The sequence below is a fragment of the Aspergillus steynii genome, assembly GCF_002849105.1.
Source record: "Aspergillus steynii IBT 23096 chromosome Unknown P170scaffold_1, whole genome shotgun sequence".
NCBI lineage: Eukaryota > Fungi > Ascomycota > Eurotiomycetes > Eurotiales > Aspergillaceae > Aspergillus > Aspergillus steynii.
In genome coordinates, this window is record NW_020194398.1 from 4,180,553 (window position 1) to 4,195,256 (window position 14,704).

Here is a 14,704-nt window from a genome sequence, read left to right on the forward strand (position 1 = left end):
GAATCTATTAAGCAATTTATGAAAAAGGTGGCGAAGGCCGCAAAATAGAAAGTTTGGTTTGACATTCTCTTTGGCTTCTCAAATCCTAATGTTCTGATATTCCACATCCAACCGCCGCGAACTTGTTCCAGACCATCACGCCTTGCTCTTTTTTCTTTCATTCCCATTCTCACAGTCGCAGACCATGGACTAACGGTAAGGAGATCTACCAGAGCTCTCCGACAAAGGTGAAAAACGCCAGATAGATCCATAAACAGTTCACAAAGCAACCCAAGGCATGGTGAGATACAAGAGAGAAGTCTGAGAGGCCGAGAAAACTGACTGTACAGGACGAAGGGATAGGTCGAGGGCTAATTTCGAAGACCATACGAACAACGGCGATGCCAATCATCTCCAGCCCTCGTAACAACCAGAGCTCAAGCATTCATATCTTCGATCTCCATGTCTCCAGTACCGGCCCCGTCCCATCCCTCTCCGCGACGGAACACTCGTCGATCTTCGTCGGCCACTTGATCAAAACCCTCTCCTCTCATGCGCTCAATGATACTGGAAACGTTAGGATGGGTCGTTCGTGCAGTCCGCAAAATCCAGTAGGTTCCTTCGAGATGGTCAATCAACTGCCCGTGACCTCCACCAGGAGGAGACCCAAGCAGACGGCGGTATTCAGCTCGACAGGAAGCGTCAGGGCAGTTGCGACGATTCTTCCCGTTCCAGTCCGTCTCGCAGGCGTGTCTGGTCCCAGTGATTAGGTCCTGGATTGTCACATTAAATTCCGATTGAAATTGGTATTTTACTGCCACTTCCAACTCTTGGGCTCTTCCCTCTGAGCGCAGTTTGTCCCGGATCAGTCGAAACAAGTAATCCACCAGTTCGTGAACGTCGATAGTCACTGCAGAAGAGAACGAGAGTCAGTACATGGCTAGCAATAAATCAAAGCAGGGATTAACACGCCAACTTACGGAAGAGACAAGTGGCGAGCACCCGACGGAAGCGATCCTTTTCGATTGGGTCGTCGAATTTGATAACATAGATAACCCTGTGGGAGCAGCGAACATCTAGGTTGTTTTCGGGGAACCTAGCTGCGACGAGATCTGCCCAATCTGAGAATATGAAATAATCTCCTGTTCCGGTGTCTGCGCTGAAACGCACCGCTTGACGATGACGTTCCGGCGTGTCGTAGGGGTGAATGCATGGCACCATAGGTGGGCCTTCTCTTACTTGACGAGGAATTGAAGATTCCCGACAGGGGTGCTCGAAGGTCATCTGTTCGCAATACAGCCAGTGCCATTTGACATCCTGGAACATGTGCTCTTTGCAACAGTAGCGAAGCTCAGAGTAGGGGCCACAGCGAGCACAAATCACAGTTGCTCCATCCCACAAGTTACAGCGTTTATCACATCCCGACATTGCGCAAGGGAAGCCATGGCTGTCTAGCTGCCAGAAGAAGTCCTCCGGCTTTTGTCTCGATACGCTCCCCTGGGTGCTTGGTGCCGTCAGAGTGGATTGCTCGCTTCTAGCCGGGGACACAGGGTGGGCATGACTAGTTTGGCTCTGACCTGAAGCAGTAGCCTGCGACTTGCCAGAACTTCCATGGCGTCGGTGACTATTCTCATCCGATTCGAGGGTGGACCTTTCACTCTGTGGCGTGGCTTGGGGTCCGAGATTGCTCCAGATGGTGGTCGACGACTTCGGCGTGCTCGTGAGAAGACTGCGGGTTTCAGATGTGAGATCTTTGACATCGTTATCCGTGTCCCCTGCTGTTTCCTGTATAGTGGATAGCTTCTCTCTCATGTGGACATTAGTGCCCCTGCGCGAGGACTGGGCTGAGCGAGGAGGTGGAGTCAAAATCGCTGTCGCGGCCGCTGGAGGTTCGGTGGTGCTTTGGTCTAAAGTGATGCCCTTCACTCCATTTTCAATACTGGCAATGGGCGTGCTGGGCGCTGGCAAGCAAGAGCTTCCTTGAGGCTCTTCTGGAATCTCATCTCCTGTGACTGGGTTGACTCTGGCAACGCGCCGTTTTCCTTTCTTGTTTGATCTTGCAGATTTGGACTGAGTTGCCGGCAAATCATGGACCTCCTTGCTATTTTTCTCGCTAGTTGGCTCTTTAGACTGGGTTCCCTTGGCCTGGGGCTTCTTTTCGGCCTGCAAGACATGTTTGCCCTGGGAATTATAACCCTTGACGGCCGCAGAATAATCCACGGGCTTGGTTTCTTTTGTGTGTGATGGCGAGTCAACTTTGGGGCTGCATTTGCTCTGCGCTGAGGATGAATCAATATCACAGAGATCATCTCTCTTCGTCTGGGGCTCAGATTCTGGAACCTGCGCGTTCGACTGACTATTGGCCGTGTGAGATCGCCTTCTATGGGGAGGAGAACTAATGTTGGGTGCAAACTCCGCGAGATCGAGCTTTTTGTACTTCTTCTTGGCCTTCTTCTTTTTATCTTTTTTGGACGATGAAGTAGGCTCCGTTGTGGTCGCTGGGGTGTGACTTGTGGCGGCTGATTGAGGATTATCATCCGCATGACTCGGTTCTCTGGACTGAGAAGAGTCCACTGGATTGGACGAATCAGTTAGAGTCGAGCGAGAGGCTGTTCGGGCTCGCAAGAGGGTGACGGCATCTGAGCGAGACTTTGGCTCATCGGATGCTGGGCCTTCCTGCTGCTTATCTATTCACCAGAAAACAGGTTAGCATTTCTATCTTCAATTGCCAGATTGCTAGAAACCATAGAGAGTATGTGATATGAACCTACCAGGGTGATTGCTTTGGTCACTCATGAGAGAAATCTTGATATCGATGTGTGCAATCCGAACTGATTCTGTGGCGGTATGAGCGAGGGAGGGAGACTGGGCAGGTTGCTGAGGTGGTGGTGATCTGTTGTTTGAAGACTTCACTTTATCTGTACTCTCTGGAAGGCCAATCACCGCCTCGCACGCCTGCGAAGGGGGCTCATTTCCAGGCACAGCGGAACCTTTTGGGGGAGTTCCATTATCCTGAACTGTCTCCTGGAGATCTTCCGGTAATTCCTTTTCAGTCCTGTCCTTCCATCCCGCAGGGCCTTGGTCTTCCTTGTACCTGATTGTCATGTTGACAGATGAGAGCCGTGATGCGCAGCCAATTCTTGAGGTAAGTTCCGTCCTAGAAGAAAAGGCACAGTCAGCTATATCACTTGTTAATTCAGGAACATGAAATGTTACCCCGTGCTTTGCGGATATCCGCCTGTTAACCAGGAAGATATCCCAACTGTTATGGTTCACGTTTTCACTCAGCAGTTCACTTGGGACAACAGATGTAGGGAGCAGTAAGAAAGAGAAAACGAGGACTACAAGAAGAGGGCCATCTTGCCTCGCGCAACCTTATCGTCATGGCGATTGATGTGGTGAAGGCCCACGTACGGGGCACTGCACGGGTCTCGCAATGCTATACCTTTGTGTTTGCCTAAAACAGACTGTTCAAAACTCAGATCTTGGACTTGGATAACAGCAAGGGGAATCGAATTCTTCTGTAGGCTTAATCTTCAACAAATATAGTATGCATGGGACTCTCAAAGTTTCTCCAAGGGTCCTTGAAGCGACTATGATCTTGCCCAGAAAGGAGTTACCACAGACTAAATATTAATACCCGATAGTAATAGTCTGGTATTTTGATCCTAGAGTAGATATTCTCTGGCTTTTCTTTGCGACTTGCTTGTTTACTTTTCGATTCTGCAAATCATTATAGTATAAATATGTAAACTTGACCACAGTCTCTCCAGAAGATGACACTACCACTCCCTTCGATTTGACTGGACAAGTGCAATTTTGATGCTCCATTCGTGTAAAATGACTCTTTTCTGAGACAATTGATGGATGCCTTGACAAATATTCATATGTCAATTGTTGAGAAGATGAGTCTTTTGATAGACGCCCGCCCTTCTATATGGGCCAATGAACCCCACCAGATGTATAGCATTCTATTTAAAGTCATAAATCACAACTTACATGCGGATATTAAGGAATGGAAACCCTCCGTAATTTGAACGAAATGCAAGACAGGAGGTTCTTCTCGTAACAGTCACGTGTTGTGTCAGACCCTTGGGTCCCCAAACAGGACAGGGCAAGGAAGAGTCACGCTCCTCTCCCCTTTCTTCTTCTGTTCGTCCATTTTGTTATTCACCGTCACTTCCCATCATCAATCTTCGTCTCCCTAAAAAAAGTTAATTTCAAGCTAAATCTCAACATTTGCCCTCCTCCAATCATGCACTGGGCCAGTATTCAATCTCCAGCACCTCGGCGCCAAATGGAACAAGAAACACCGCAGAAGTGCCAAACAAAGAGCGATTCATCAGCGTGATTCCCACTCCAGCCCAGAAGCTCCCTTTCCCTCACACGAGGTTGTGGGGTTTTTTGCTTTTATTTAGAATAGTCGAAACAAGTGCACAGACAGTGATGCCCTGGGGCAATGAAGCTATAGGACCACCACCACGACATCGTGCTAAGCGCCGATCTTGGGAGGCTATTTTAGGCCCTGCTAGGCGCCCTGAAGACCGCCATTGAGAAGATGCCGCCGACAAAGAGATCGCGCCAGATGAAACAAAGCCATTGCAGAAGATCCTGTCGTGGGTCTATTTTGGGCATTGATGGTGTTGAAGTGGATCAATGGTCAGTTCCCTCAATGGCTGCTTTTGTTGCCGTCTGCTGGGCTCTTATTTGCATTCACTTTGTAGGCCTATCAATTACTGGGAGGCCCCATTGTTGTTCTGGCATAAAGGTTGGTTGTTTCCTTGATTGTTGACTTTGGCTTATTGACATATTGTTCCTAATACTTTCTTTGGCGTGCAGGTGCATACTCATTTTCTTCCATTTTCTCCCATTCCAGCGCATCATCTTTATCTCTCAAGACTATCACATACATTTGTGCATGGCCTACACCATTCTTGCAGTCATTAATTTTTTACTAATTTGGGTCACGTTTACTGCTGGTCAGCCCCTTGTACAAGACACCATCATTTCACGTCTTTTCCTCTAAAAGTTACCATCTTCTTCTGATTCAATTATCTTGGGAGTCGCCCAATAGGCGCCCTTTTTTCCCTTAGTTTATTCTGTTCAAACTGTATTTCATATACCCCGTTCCAGTCTTCCACCATGCTCTTCTCAAGACCAGGCCGATCGATCTTTCCCCTGCTTCCGCCATATGGAGCCCACGATCCCAACCATGGTCCCGGGCGTGTGATACTGCATCCCGATGAGATGACACCATACCTCGGTCTACGAGCTCGTCTGTCTCAAGTTTGGATGAACCGATGGACAATTCTATTGTTGTTGGTACTAGCACGAGTCCTGATAGCCGTTGCAGGCATGCGGTCAGACATGGACGGTGCCAAACGCGAAGCCCTATCTGCCTGTACCGCTGTTGAGTCGATGGGTAGCTCGATGGCTTCTATGCCCCATTACCTGTCGCGGGGAGTCAATGATATGACCGCCTCGTCGGTTGAGGCAGCCGTAAGCGCGCTCAAGTCGATGCTCATGCTCACCGTCAAGGGAGTCGAGGAACTCGTCGTCTTTTTCATCAATGTCATGTATCAAACCTACCTTTGCTTGTTTACGATGGTCGTCCGCGGCAGCGCCCACGTCGCACTCAGTTTGATACAGGATGTCACCGATTTCTTGAACTCTACCCTCAAGTCGATCGGGGACGACATTGAGAAGGCAGGCGACAAATTCCAGAGCGCTATAGACAAGTTCTCGGAAGGCGTAAACACCGTGACGAGTGCATTGGGGGGAGGAAATGCTATCCCGAAAATTGACTTCGGCGACGATATCGAAAAGCTCTCTAATCTTCAACTCCCCGGGTCCATCAATTCTACCATCGACAAAGTCAACAGTTCGATCCCCACCTTCGATGAAGTCAGCAAATTTGTCGAGAACGTCTTGCGGTTTCCTTTCGAGGAAGTCAGACATCTCATCAATGGGTCCTTGAGCAACTACACTTTCGACCGCTCCGCACTCCCCGTTCCCGCAAAGGAACAGATGACTTTTTGCAAAGACAACAACGGCATCAACTCGTTTTTTGATAACGTCGCTGACCTTGTTGACACGGCTCGCAAAATTTTCATTGCGGTGCTCGTTCTCGCCGCTACATTTGTCTGCCTCCCCGTCGCCTGGTACGAGATACGCCGATGGCGATCTATGAAAGAACGCTCTGAGCTCGTGCGCAAAGACGCCCACGACCCAATGGATGTTGTCTACATTGTCTCCCGCCCGTACACTGCCGCTGCAGGAATCAAAGCTGCTAGTCGGTTCAGTAATAGCCGGCGACAGACCCTCGTGCGCTGGGTCGTGGCCTACGCAACCTCCACGCCCGCCCTCTTCGTGCTCTGCCTCGCCATCGCCGGCCTCTTCTCCTGCCTCTGCCAATTCATTCTGCTGCGTGCCGTCCAGAAGACCGTGCCGGAGCTAACCACCGAGGTTGGTCAATTCGCTGACAAGGTCGTCACAAAGCTTGAAAATACATCCGCCACCTGGGCCAAGGATGCCAACGGCGTCATCGGCGACATGAACCACGACCTCAACACCAATATCCTCGGCTGGGTGAACACCAGCACTACCGCCGTCAATGACACGCTTGACGCTTTCGTCGAGAAAACCATGGGTGTGTTAAACGACACCTTGGGCGACACAATCCTCATCGGTCCCCTGCAGGATGTCTTCCACTGCCTGATCGGCCTGAAAGTCGAGTCCGTGCAGAAGGCTCTCACCTGGGTCCATGACCACGCACATATCAATTTCCCCGTCCTTCCTAGCGACGTCTTTTCGCGGGGTGCCCAAGAAAGCATCTCCGATGGCAACGGCGGTGATGCTTCGAACAGCTTCCTCGCCGACGCAGGGGACTCGACCTCGAACAAGATCACCGAGGTAGTCATCCGCGTCATCAAGAAGATCGAAGAGGGCATCCGCACCGAAGCCATTATCGCCTCGTGTATTCTGCTCGTCTGGTTTCTCAACGTCCTCTTCGGCCTCATCCGTGCCTTGACACTATTTTGGAAACGAGAACGCAGTCGCGGCGATGGCGGTGGCGCGCCTGCGCCCCATCCCGATCAGAATGGTTTCATCGATGTGCCGCTGACGGCGATCCCAAATGTTCAGGCAAACACTATAGACACTTATGCTGCGTCAGGGGCCCAGCCGGCGCCAAAATATGAGCCTTCTCCTCCCGCAGCTGCAGGTGGAAATAGCACCGAGTTGAGTCAGTACGATGATGAGAAACTGGGATTTGCAGGCCAGAGGAATTATGGTTCCGCGCTGAATGTAAGGAAGAATGTTGGAGGGGCCGATCAGCGAGGAAGCAGTTATGTCGAATATGGCATGGAGAAACCTGGAGTGGTTTGATTCTGCATGATGGATGTCTCTTCTTTTCTTCTGTTCCAGCCTGATGCACCTTTTTATTTTCAGCGTGCAATTTATATGATTTGTTAATTTTGGGCGTTTTCGATATCCATTCACTCCTCAAGTCACTATGCCACTATGTTTATAGTTGAATATTCAAATTAATTCATAGACAGTAATCCGTTGATATATCCTCATTAGAACCAATCTATGTAGCTCAAGTTCGGACTGTCTCCATATGCGAGTGAATACCCGAGAATACAACCAAGAAAGATATTGCAAGAAAAGTAATACAGGCAGTCACAGTCGCAAAAAGTCGCTGGGCGGCGGTCTATGCAGCAAACAGGTTCGTAACTCATGACAGTGGGAAGCGTAGGTATACCGACAAACTTGTACAAAACAATCACAACCAAAGGACATGCTCACAGTAGGATTATATTTCCACGAAGAAGCTCTTTTCTCCTTCCTGGGGCTGCACTCGGGCCCTTTCGATGATGGGATCCGCGCAGCTGACTCGGATCCGCTCGGGCGTTGCCGGGCTCTGCAGACTGAGGACGTCGTGGACATTCCACTGTTTCCGCGCGGCTTTCAGAGCATCCCGGATGGCGAAGAACGCGGCACTACCCATAAAAAGGGGAGGTTCACCGACGCCGCGAGAACGTTGGATCGTCCGGAGGTTCTCCCACTCGACGTCTTTCAGTAGACTGACGTTGAAGATCTGGGGGATATCACGGAAGCCCGGGATCTTGTAGTTTCCAGGGCCCTTGGTGAATACCTGGCCTGAGGCCCGATGCCAGAGACTTTCTTCCGTGGTGAAGAGCCCTTGTCCTTGGACATATGCTCCCTCGATCTGCCCATAATCTATGGAGGGGTTAATAGTGCGCCCCACGTCCATCTTGATGTCAGCTCTCAAGGGAGTCCAGTCTCCAGTTAAGGTGTCAATCTCAACCTCAGCGGCTGTGACACCCTGGGTGAAGTAGAAGAACATCTGACCCTTGTTCTCCCCCCAGACATAGCCGATATCAGGCGTGCGGTAGTATCCCTGAGCCGAAAGATTCACGCGGTCGAAGTATGCCGCATGTGCCAAATCCTTTAGAGAGGCGCCAGGCATCTTCTCCCGATATGGCTTGAGACGCTCGTTGATTTGCTCGCACGCGTTGAAAATGGCATAACCATTGAGGTCAGAGCTGGCAGAGGCAGCAGTGGCAGATGTGTTGGCGACGGTATTTGTAGCAGTCTCAGAAATGAACACGTCGGACTGAGGGACACCTAAGGCTTCAGCCGCAATCATCGTCATCTTCGTGTGCAGCCCTTGGCCCATTTCAACTCCTCCATGGGCAACTAGAACGCTTCCATCATGATAGATGTGGACTAAGGCTCCAGCTTGATTCAGGAACAAGGCCGTGAAGGAAATCCCAAACTTAGTAGGGACAATCGCCATTCCACGCTTGGACCATTTGTGTTTCCTGTTGTATTCCTCAACGGCCTTGCGTCGTTCTGCATATGAGCTCTCTTCCAGAACTTGTTTATACATCAGCGGAACGTGCCAATCCTTCAACTCCTGATTGAAGTGGGTCTTATCGCCAGGTCGATACATGTTGTCCATGCGAACCTTCTCAACTGGAATATTGAGATGGTCCGCGATTTCGGTAACATAGCACTCGGCGAAGAACAACCCTTGGGGGCCACCGAATCCGCGGAATGCGGTATTAGAGACCGTATTTGTTTTGCAGATACGGCCGCGGACATGGACGTGAGGGATATTATAAACTCCGTCAATGTGAGACAAGCTCCGTTCCACGACTGCACCCGAGAGATCCTGAGTGTGACCGCCATTGGCATACACATCCGCATCCAGGGCAAGAATTTTGCCTTCTTTAGTCACCCCCACTTTCCAGTGACAAAGGAACGGATGGCGTTGCCCCGAGGTGGCAATGTCCTCGTCGCGATTGAGCATACATCGAACCGGGTATCTTGTTTTCGCTGCTGCAGTCGCGCAAATACCTGCCAACTGAACGGATCGTGTCTCCTTGCCACCGAATCCTCCACCGAGACGCTTCACGCGAGATACAATCTTATTCTGTGCCACGCCGGTGACTTGCGCAACATATGTCTGGCTGTAGAGGACTTCAGCAGTGATCCTTGAGCGGGGGTGAAGATTGGAACTTACGTTTCAGTGGGATTTTGCGTGCCACTCCAGATCTCCATCTCTCCATCCTCGGGCTTTGGAATGGCAACGCAGGCCTGGGTTTCCAGGTAGAAATGCTCCTGGCCACCAATACGGGATACACCGGTAAAAATGTGGTCAGCCTTCTTGAAACCGAGTTCCGTGTCACCTCGTTTTATGAAACGGGAATGTTCGAAAAATGACTGGGCCTCGATAGCTTCTTCCATGGTGAGTATCGCTGGCAACTCTTGGTATTCGACCTTGACAGCTCTCGAGGCCTCCTCCGCAATTTTTGCCGAATTTGCAAGGACCATGCCGATGGGCTGACCGGCCGTCGTCACCTTATCGACCGCGAAGAACTGCTCATCGGGATTAGGAGCACCCCACCAATTGGCCTGTGGGTTTGGAAGGTCACTATGATCAACATAATCATAGACTCCAGGAATCTCGAGAGCCGCTGTGGGATCAACGCTAAGTATTTTGGCGTGCGCCTTGGTCGAAAGAACCATACAGCCAAACTTTTCGTTCTGCTGTACGGGGATGTCATCGGTGTACTGGGCTTCTCCAGTGGACTGCTTCAGAGCCGAGACGTGCGGGCCAGCCGTTCCCAGGATTCGCTGCTGGTACGCTGCTGACGCTTCGTTATCTTTCTCTCCTGAAGAGATCGCCCTTTCAATTTCAGCAATAACATCATGGTCAATATCCGTGTCCTTGACTTCCATGCTGGCCAAAGCATCGTGATAGAATCGGTAAAAGAACCCAAGAGCAAGGGATTTGCGATACGTCGCCATGCCTCCGGGAACACCAAATTTCAGATCAAAATCTTTCTCCAAGGCTACCATTGTTCCTTCGAGCGTCGCAGGATTTGTAAACTTTTTACCGACTAGGAAAGTCTCTGCGTTCCGCGCGGAGACTGTCATCGGAGCAAGGCCACCGAAAACGAGATTCACGCTCTTCACATCGTTGGCTGAGGAAAGCGACACGCGCAAGGCTGCGTTGACTATGGCAATATCATCATCTTTCCGCTTTGATTGTTTGTATGCCCGCATGTATTCGCCACTCCCAGCCGCTGTCGGGATGCGCAAGCTCGCAATGATGGCGTTGGGAGGAAGCGCAGTGGTTCTATACCCTTTGAAAAACTGGCTCATAGGAATTTCGATTTCTTCACCGAGTGTCTTGGCCACAAGGACGGTGTTTGTAGCCACGAACACCGGGTTCAGATCAGAGATAGGGGAGGCGGTGGCCAGGTTGCCGGCTGGGGAAGCCACATTCCTGATTTGTCTTCCTGCAAAGTAACGAAGCTGCTTCTTGATTGCCGTGAAGTTCTGGCCTCGCACGACTCCAAACCGCTCCAGGGCTTGATCACAAATCGTCTCCAAATCGGTAAGAGAGACATTGGCACCGATTTCCAAGTGGTCATCATGCAGCGAGTACTGGCGCAATTCTTGGATATCACCGACGTAAACAGACGCCCGATATTGCATTGCCTTGAATTTTATCTCAATTTGCGTCTCGGTACTGCCGCCAATGATCTTTGCGTCTGGGTGCACATGCTTAATCTCCAGGAGCTGCTGCAGAGTGACCGGCCGATACCATCTTTTTCTCTTGTTGCCAAATACCAGCGGCCGGAATTCGTGCTTTCGGAGCATGGGCGGGAAAATCAATTCAGTTTCGGGGTTGTACTTGATGAACTCGGGAGGCGTGAACTTGGGAGCATTGGGGTCAGTGACCGTGGTTTCCGATGAGCCCTTGCAGCAACCTCCCGCGCTATTTTGCTTCTCCATACAACAGCCACCTCCTCCGTTAGCGGTCGATTTTCCACATCCATTGGATTTGGCCTTGAAGCTCTGGGCAGCATCCAAAATTGGTCTATAGCCTGTGCAACGGCACAAGTTTCCATCAAAAGCTTCTTCGACTGCGTGTTCAGAGGGCTCGGGAGTGTTTCGTAGTAGGGCGTAGAGACTCTATCAGGCAAGTTAGATTCTATCTCACAGTATTGATAGGGTTTATCCCAGATAGGGCACACCATTGCAATTCCTGGAGTGCAAAAGCCACACTGGCTTCCGTTGCCCGCCGCTAACCGTTGCTGAACCGCATGGGGATTCTTCACATTCCCAATTCCCTCGATCGTGATGACATGTTTGCCATCCACACTAATCAGGGGGGCAATGCAGGCGTTGACAGATGCGTGATAGAGCTTCTTAGTCGTTGGGTTCGTGTGCGATACCACCTATCGACGTCCATCAGTTACTTGCCAGGCGATGCAGAGGAAAGGTGAGCGCAAACATACCACTGTGCAAGCACCACAGCCTCCCTCTGCGCATCCTAGTTTAGTACCAGTCAAGCCTATTCCCCTCAGATATTCCAAGAGGGTAAATTCGGGGTTCACCGAATCGAGGGTGACCTTGGTGCCGTTGAGATAGAACCGAATAGTGTCATCCCAATCGTCGGTCAGCTGGAGCAGCGAGCCAACCTTATCAGGGACGATTGCTGCAACTGGGGACTCTAAGACGCCGGGTGCCATCTTGTGTATACTTCCACTCCAAGGGTTGAAAGTTTCACGGTCCCTGCCAAGGAAGGTGAGTGGCGAGCAAAGCGAAGTAAATAGTAGGAATCAGTGTTGGGCGGATAGAGTATATAAGAACGGGGATCACAGGAAAGGACCGAGGAGCAAGACAGAAGGGTCCCCGCAGATGAAAGGGTGACAAGTCATATACATCAGGATAGGGCATCCATGCAGGAGGAGAAGGAGGAAGCGCAGCTTTAAAGATCCCCGATGACCCGCCATCGTTATCGCCATGTGCGGGGATCGCCACCGGCCGATGGAAGGCGGCAACCCGCGGCACTAATCAGCGCCAATCCTCGGTCGCTGATTGGCTGCCCGCAGGTCTTAGGTAATGCATGCTCGAGATGGGTCCCGTGATATTCCACCGCATCGGGAGATAAACAAGAAAAACGCCAGTCCAAATGCTCCCAATGATCTAATGACAGATGACAGTAATATAACACAGCTTTTACATTCAGAGAAGAAGATAGAAAGGATTCGAGCAAGGAAATGAAAAAGAAAAAGAGAGAAAAAAAGGGTTAAAGCGCTCGGAGGCCTCACGGTTTAACCCGGGCCCCGACGAAATCCTTCTCTTCCTCCTCCCATTTCTTCCGTTCGACGATGCTGCGTGCCCTAGATAAATTCAGGTTAGCTTCCGCTTCCTAAACATGCAGGTAAGGGGGAGAGAAGCAGGGATGACAAACCGGTACGCCCTCACAAACCGCCACACTTCGGTATCTGCCAGGTTCCATGCTTCCGCCACGTCTTTGATGTTAATCCGATTGGTCTCCTTGCTTTTTAAGATCTCCCGCGCAGCCCTGAGAAGATCGTATTCCTTGTCGACACCCTCCAGGCTGGGATTGGCATGTTGGATAGACTCCTTGGTGTCGCCTTCGTGCTTCGCATCCACTTTTCCTGTCCGGGGGATTTTAAACCCAAATTGCCACTCCAACTCGTCCAAGAGTTCGGTGGGGAGAGCCTGACCAGCCTCCGGGGGGATTGATTCAACCGTCATCCACAATGACGTTCCGATAACTCCGTCGTCGGCGACGGCCTTCTTGAACACGACGGCTCGCGACGATCCACCCAGCTCAAGTCCCAGCTGATCCTTGGTGACCGCCTTCAACCAATTATCGCGCTCCGTCTCACGGCGAACGTGTCGGGTCGTAACCTCCGCAGAATTCTGCTGCAAACTGATGAGCGTATACGGATGAGGGAGGGTTCCAATAGTGAAGACACGGGTCGTATTGCGATAAGTTGCCGGTTGGCTAACCTGCATGGGCTTCGCCGACTCGCAGGGGTGGCATTTCAGCAGGTTGGGAGGGCACGAGGAGGGCACGGGGGATTTTGGGCATTGAGCGAGGGCTTTGGCAAGTCGCAGCGACGGTTCGACGAGAGCGGTTGTGTGTTCCGGGAAGGGTTTTAGAACGGCGAGACCGGCGGGGAACGAATTTTGAAATGCGCTGTGCAGATGGGAATTGATCAAATCAACCAAGCCAAGTCGGCCAGCGGTGGCGGATTTGACGCTTTGCTCGGCCAATGCGGGAAAGTTGGTCGTGACGGTCGTAGAGTCGTAGAAGGCCAACGAGTTGGACTGTTCGTTCCTGAAGAACTCACCAGGCACCAAGTCCAGCATTGATTTGGAGTTTTCGTCAATCTTTTTCATTGCTTCCTTGATCGCTTCGTTGATGCGCGATTTCTCTCCCGCGAAGAGTGCGCTGTTGATGCGGTCGAATCTCGTAATGAAGGCCGGGTCGGTACCCAAGCGCAGGGACGAAAGCAAAGGGTCGTCATATCTCGCCATGGGGAAACAGCGCCAATCCGCCAGCAAGCCATCACCCATGTGGCCCCAGGCGAGCCATCGGAACAGTTCCACTTCCAAATCCTGGTGAAGCTTCAACGGCTGCACAAGCTCGTACAGTTGGTTGTTCATCGCCTCCCCGGGCCCCAGGATGATCGGGCGGAACCCCTGAGCAAACCAGGCTCGGCGCCAGGCAAGAAGCAGCTGAGCATCCGCGTTCTCCTCATTCTTATCATTCCCCTTATTGGGTTCATAGTACGTGTATATAAACGGCCGCTGCCGCAACGGAGGGAGTACGGAGCGGTTCTCGTCCAGTGTAATCGCGGAGGAAAATGGATTGAGCCACGCCCAGTCGGTAAACCATTTTGATTCCCCACTGGTGCTGTTCGGTTGCAACTCGGGCGGCGTATGCACGGTAGGACGAAACGAGGGCAAATGGAAATCGTTTAGAGACGGAAGCTTTGGGTGCCGGACATAGTCGGCCACACTAGAGACCTTTTCTTCCCCCGACGCCGAGTCCACTGAGCTCGGAGACGTCGAGAAGATCACCAAGAGAAGAGCGACGAAGACGATGATCGTAAGAAGGGCCGTACTGCGGTGAGGTATCATGATGTATGGTGTATTTGCCCGACGCGAAGAATGTCGGGAACAAGAAAAACAGTAAGTACAGATGATGCAGGGGATGGAACAGTAGGTAATAGGGGGGTCAAGTCTAGAATTCTTCCACCGTAGACCTCTGAGGGGCAATGATTATAATGAAAAAGAGTGTAGGTTCCAACAGGATGGGATTCAAGGAACGGATGAAGGTCGCATAAACATCCGCATGGAT

At 51.2% G+C, this 14,704-nt stretch overlaps 4 protein-coding genes across 4 annotated transcripts; 1 reads left to right on the top strand and 3 right to left on the bottom strand.

Annotated features, from left to right (window-relative positions):
* Positions 1-416: 416 nt before the first annotated feature.
* On the bottom strand, positions 417-3,084 carry P170DRAFT_470463 (uncharacterized protein; the record flags this gene model as incomplete). The annotated part of the gene is made up of 3 exons (XM_024852758.1): positions 417-889; positions 960-2,666; positions 2,751-3,084. 3 exons carry the CDS (start codon positions 3,082-3,084, stop codon positions 417-419), a joined length of 2,514 nt encoding a protein of 837 aa, XP_024710337.1.
* A 2,037-nt stretch (positions 3,085-5,121) lies between these two features.
* On the top strand, positions 5,122-7,365 carry prm1 (pheromone-regulated protein PRM1; the record flags this gene model as incomplete). Its single annotated transcript, XM_024843525.1, has 1 exon — positions 5,122-7,365. One exon carries the CDS (start codon positions 5,122-5,124, stop codon positions 7,363-7,365), a length of 2,244 nt encoding a protein of 747 aa, XP_024710338.1.
* Positions 7,366-7,580: 215 nt separating this feature from the next.
* On the bottom strand, positions 7,581-12,342 carry P170DRAFT_30199 (putative xanthine dehydrogenase HxA). The gene is made up of 4 exons (XM_024843245.1): positions 11,820-12,342; positions 11,556-11,759; positions 9,533-11,493; positions 7,581-9,479 (listed from the first exon to the last, which is right to left on the bottom strand). Exons 1-4 carry the CDS (start codon positions 12,051-12,053, stop codon positions 7,796-7,798), a joined length of 4,083 nt encoding a protein of 1,360 aa, XP_024710339.1. The 5' UTR covers positions 12,054-12,342; the 3' UTR covers positions 7,581-7,795.
* Positions 12,343-12,631: 289 nt separating this feature from the next.
* On the bottom strand, positions 12,632-14,484 carry P170DRAFT_470466 (uncharacterized protein; the record flags this gene model as incomplete). The annotated part of the gene is made up of 2 exons (XM_024852759.1): positions 12,632-12,707; positions 12,779-14,484. 2 exons carry the CDS (start codon positions 14,482-14,484, stop codon positions 12,632-12,634), a joined length of 1,782 nt encoding a protein of 593 aa, XP_024710340.1.
* Positions 14,485-14,704: the final 220 nt, after the last annotated feature.

Coding starts and splice junctions, on each gene's coding strand:
- P170DRAFT_30199 (XM_024843245.1), bottom strand. CDS start 12,053: ATGGCACCCGGCGTCTTAGAGTCCCCAGTTGCAGCAATCGTCCCTGAT. Junction 11,760..11,819: donor GCTGTGGTGCTTGCACAGTG/GTATGTTTGCGC, acceptor GGACGTCGATAG/GTGGTATCGCACACGAACCC. Junction 11,494..11,555: donor GCACTCCAGGAATTGCAATG/GTGTGCCCTATC, acceptor CTTGCCTGATAG/AGTCTCTACGCCCTACTACG.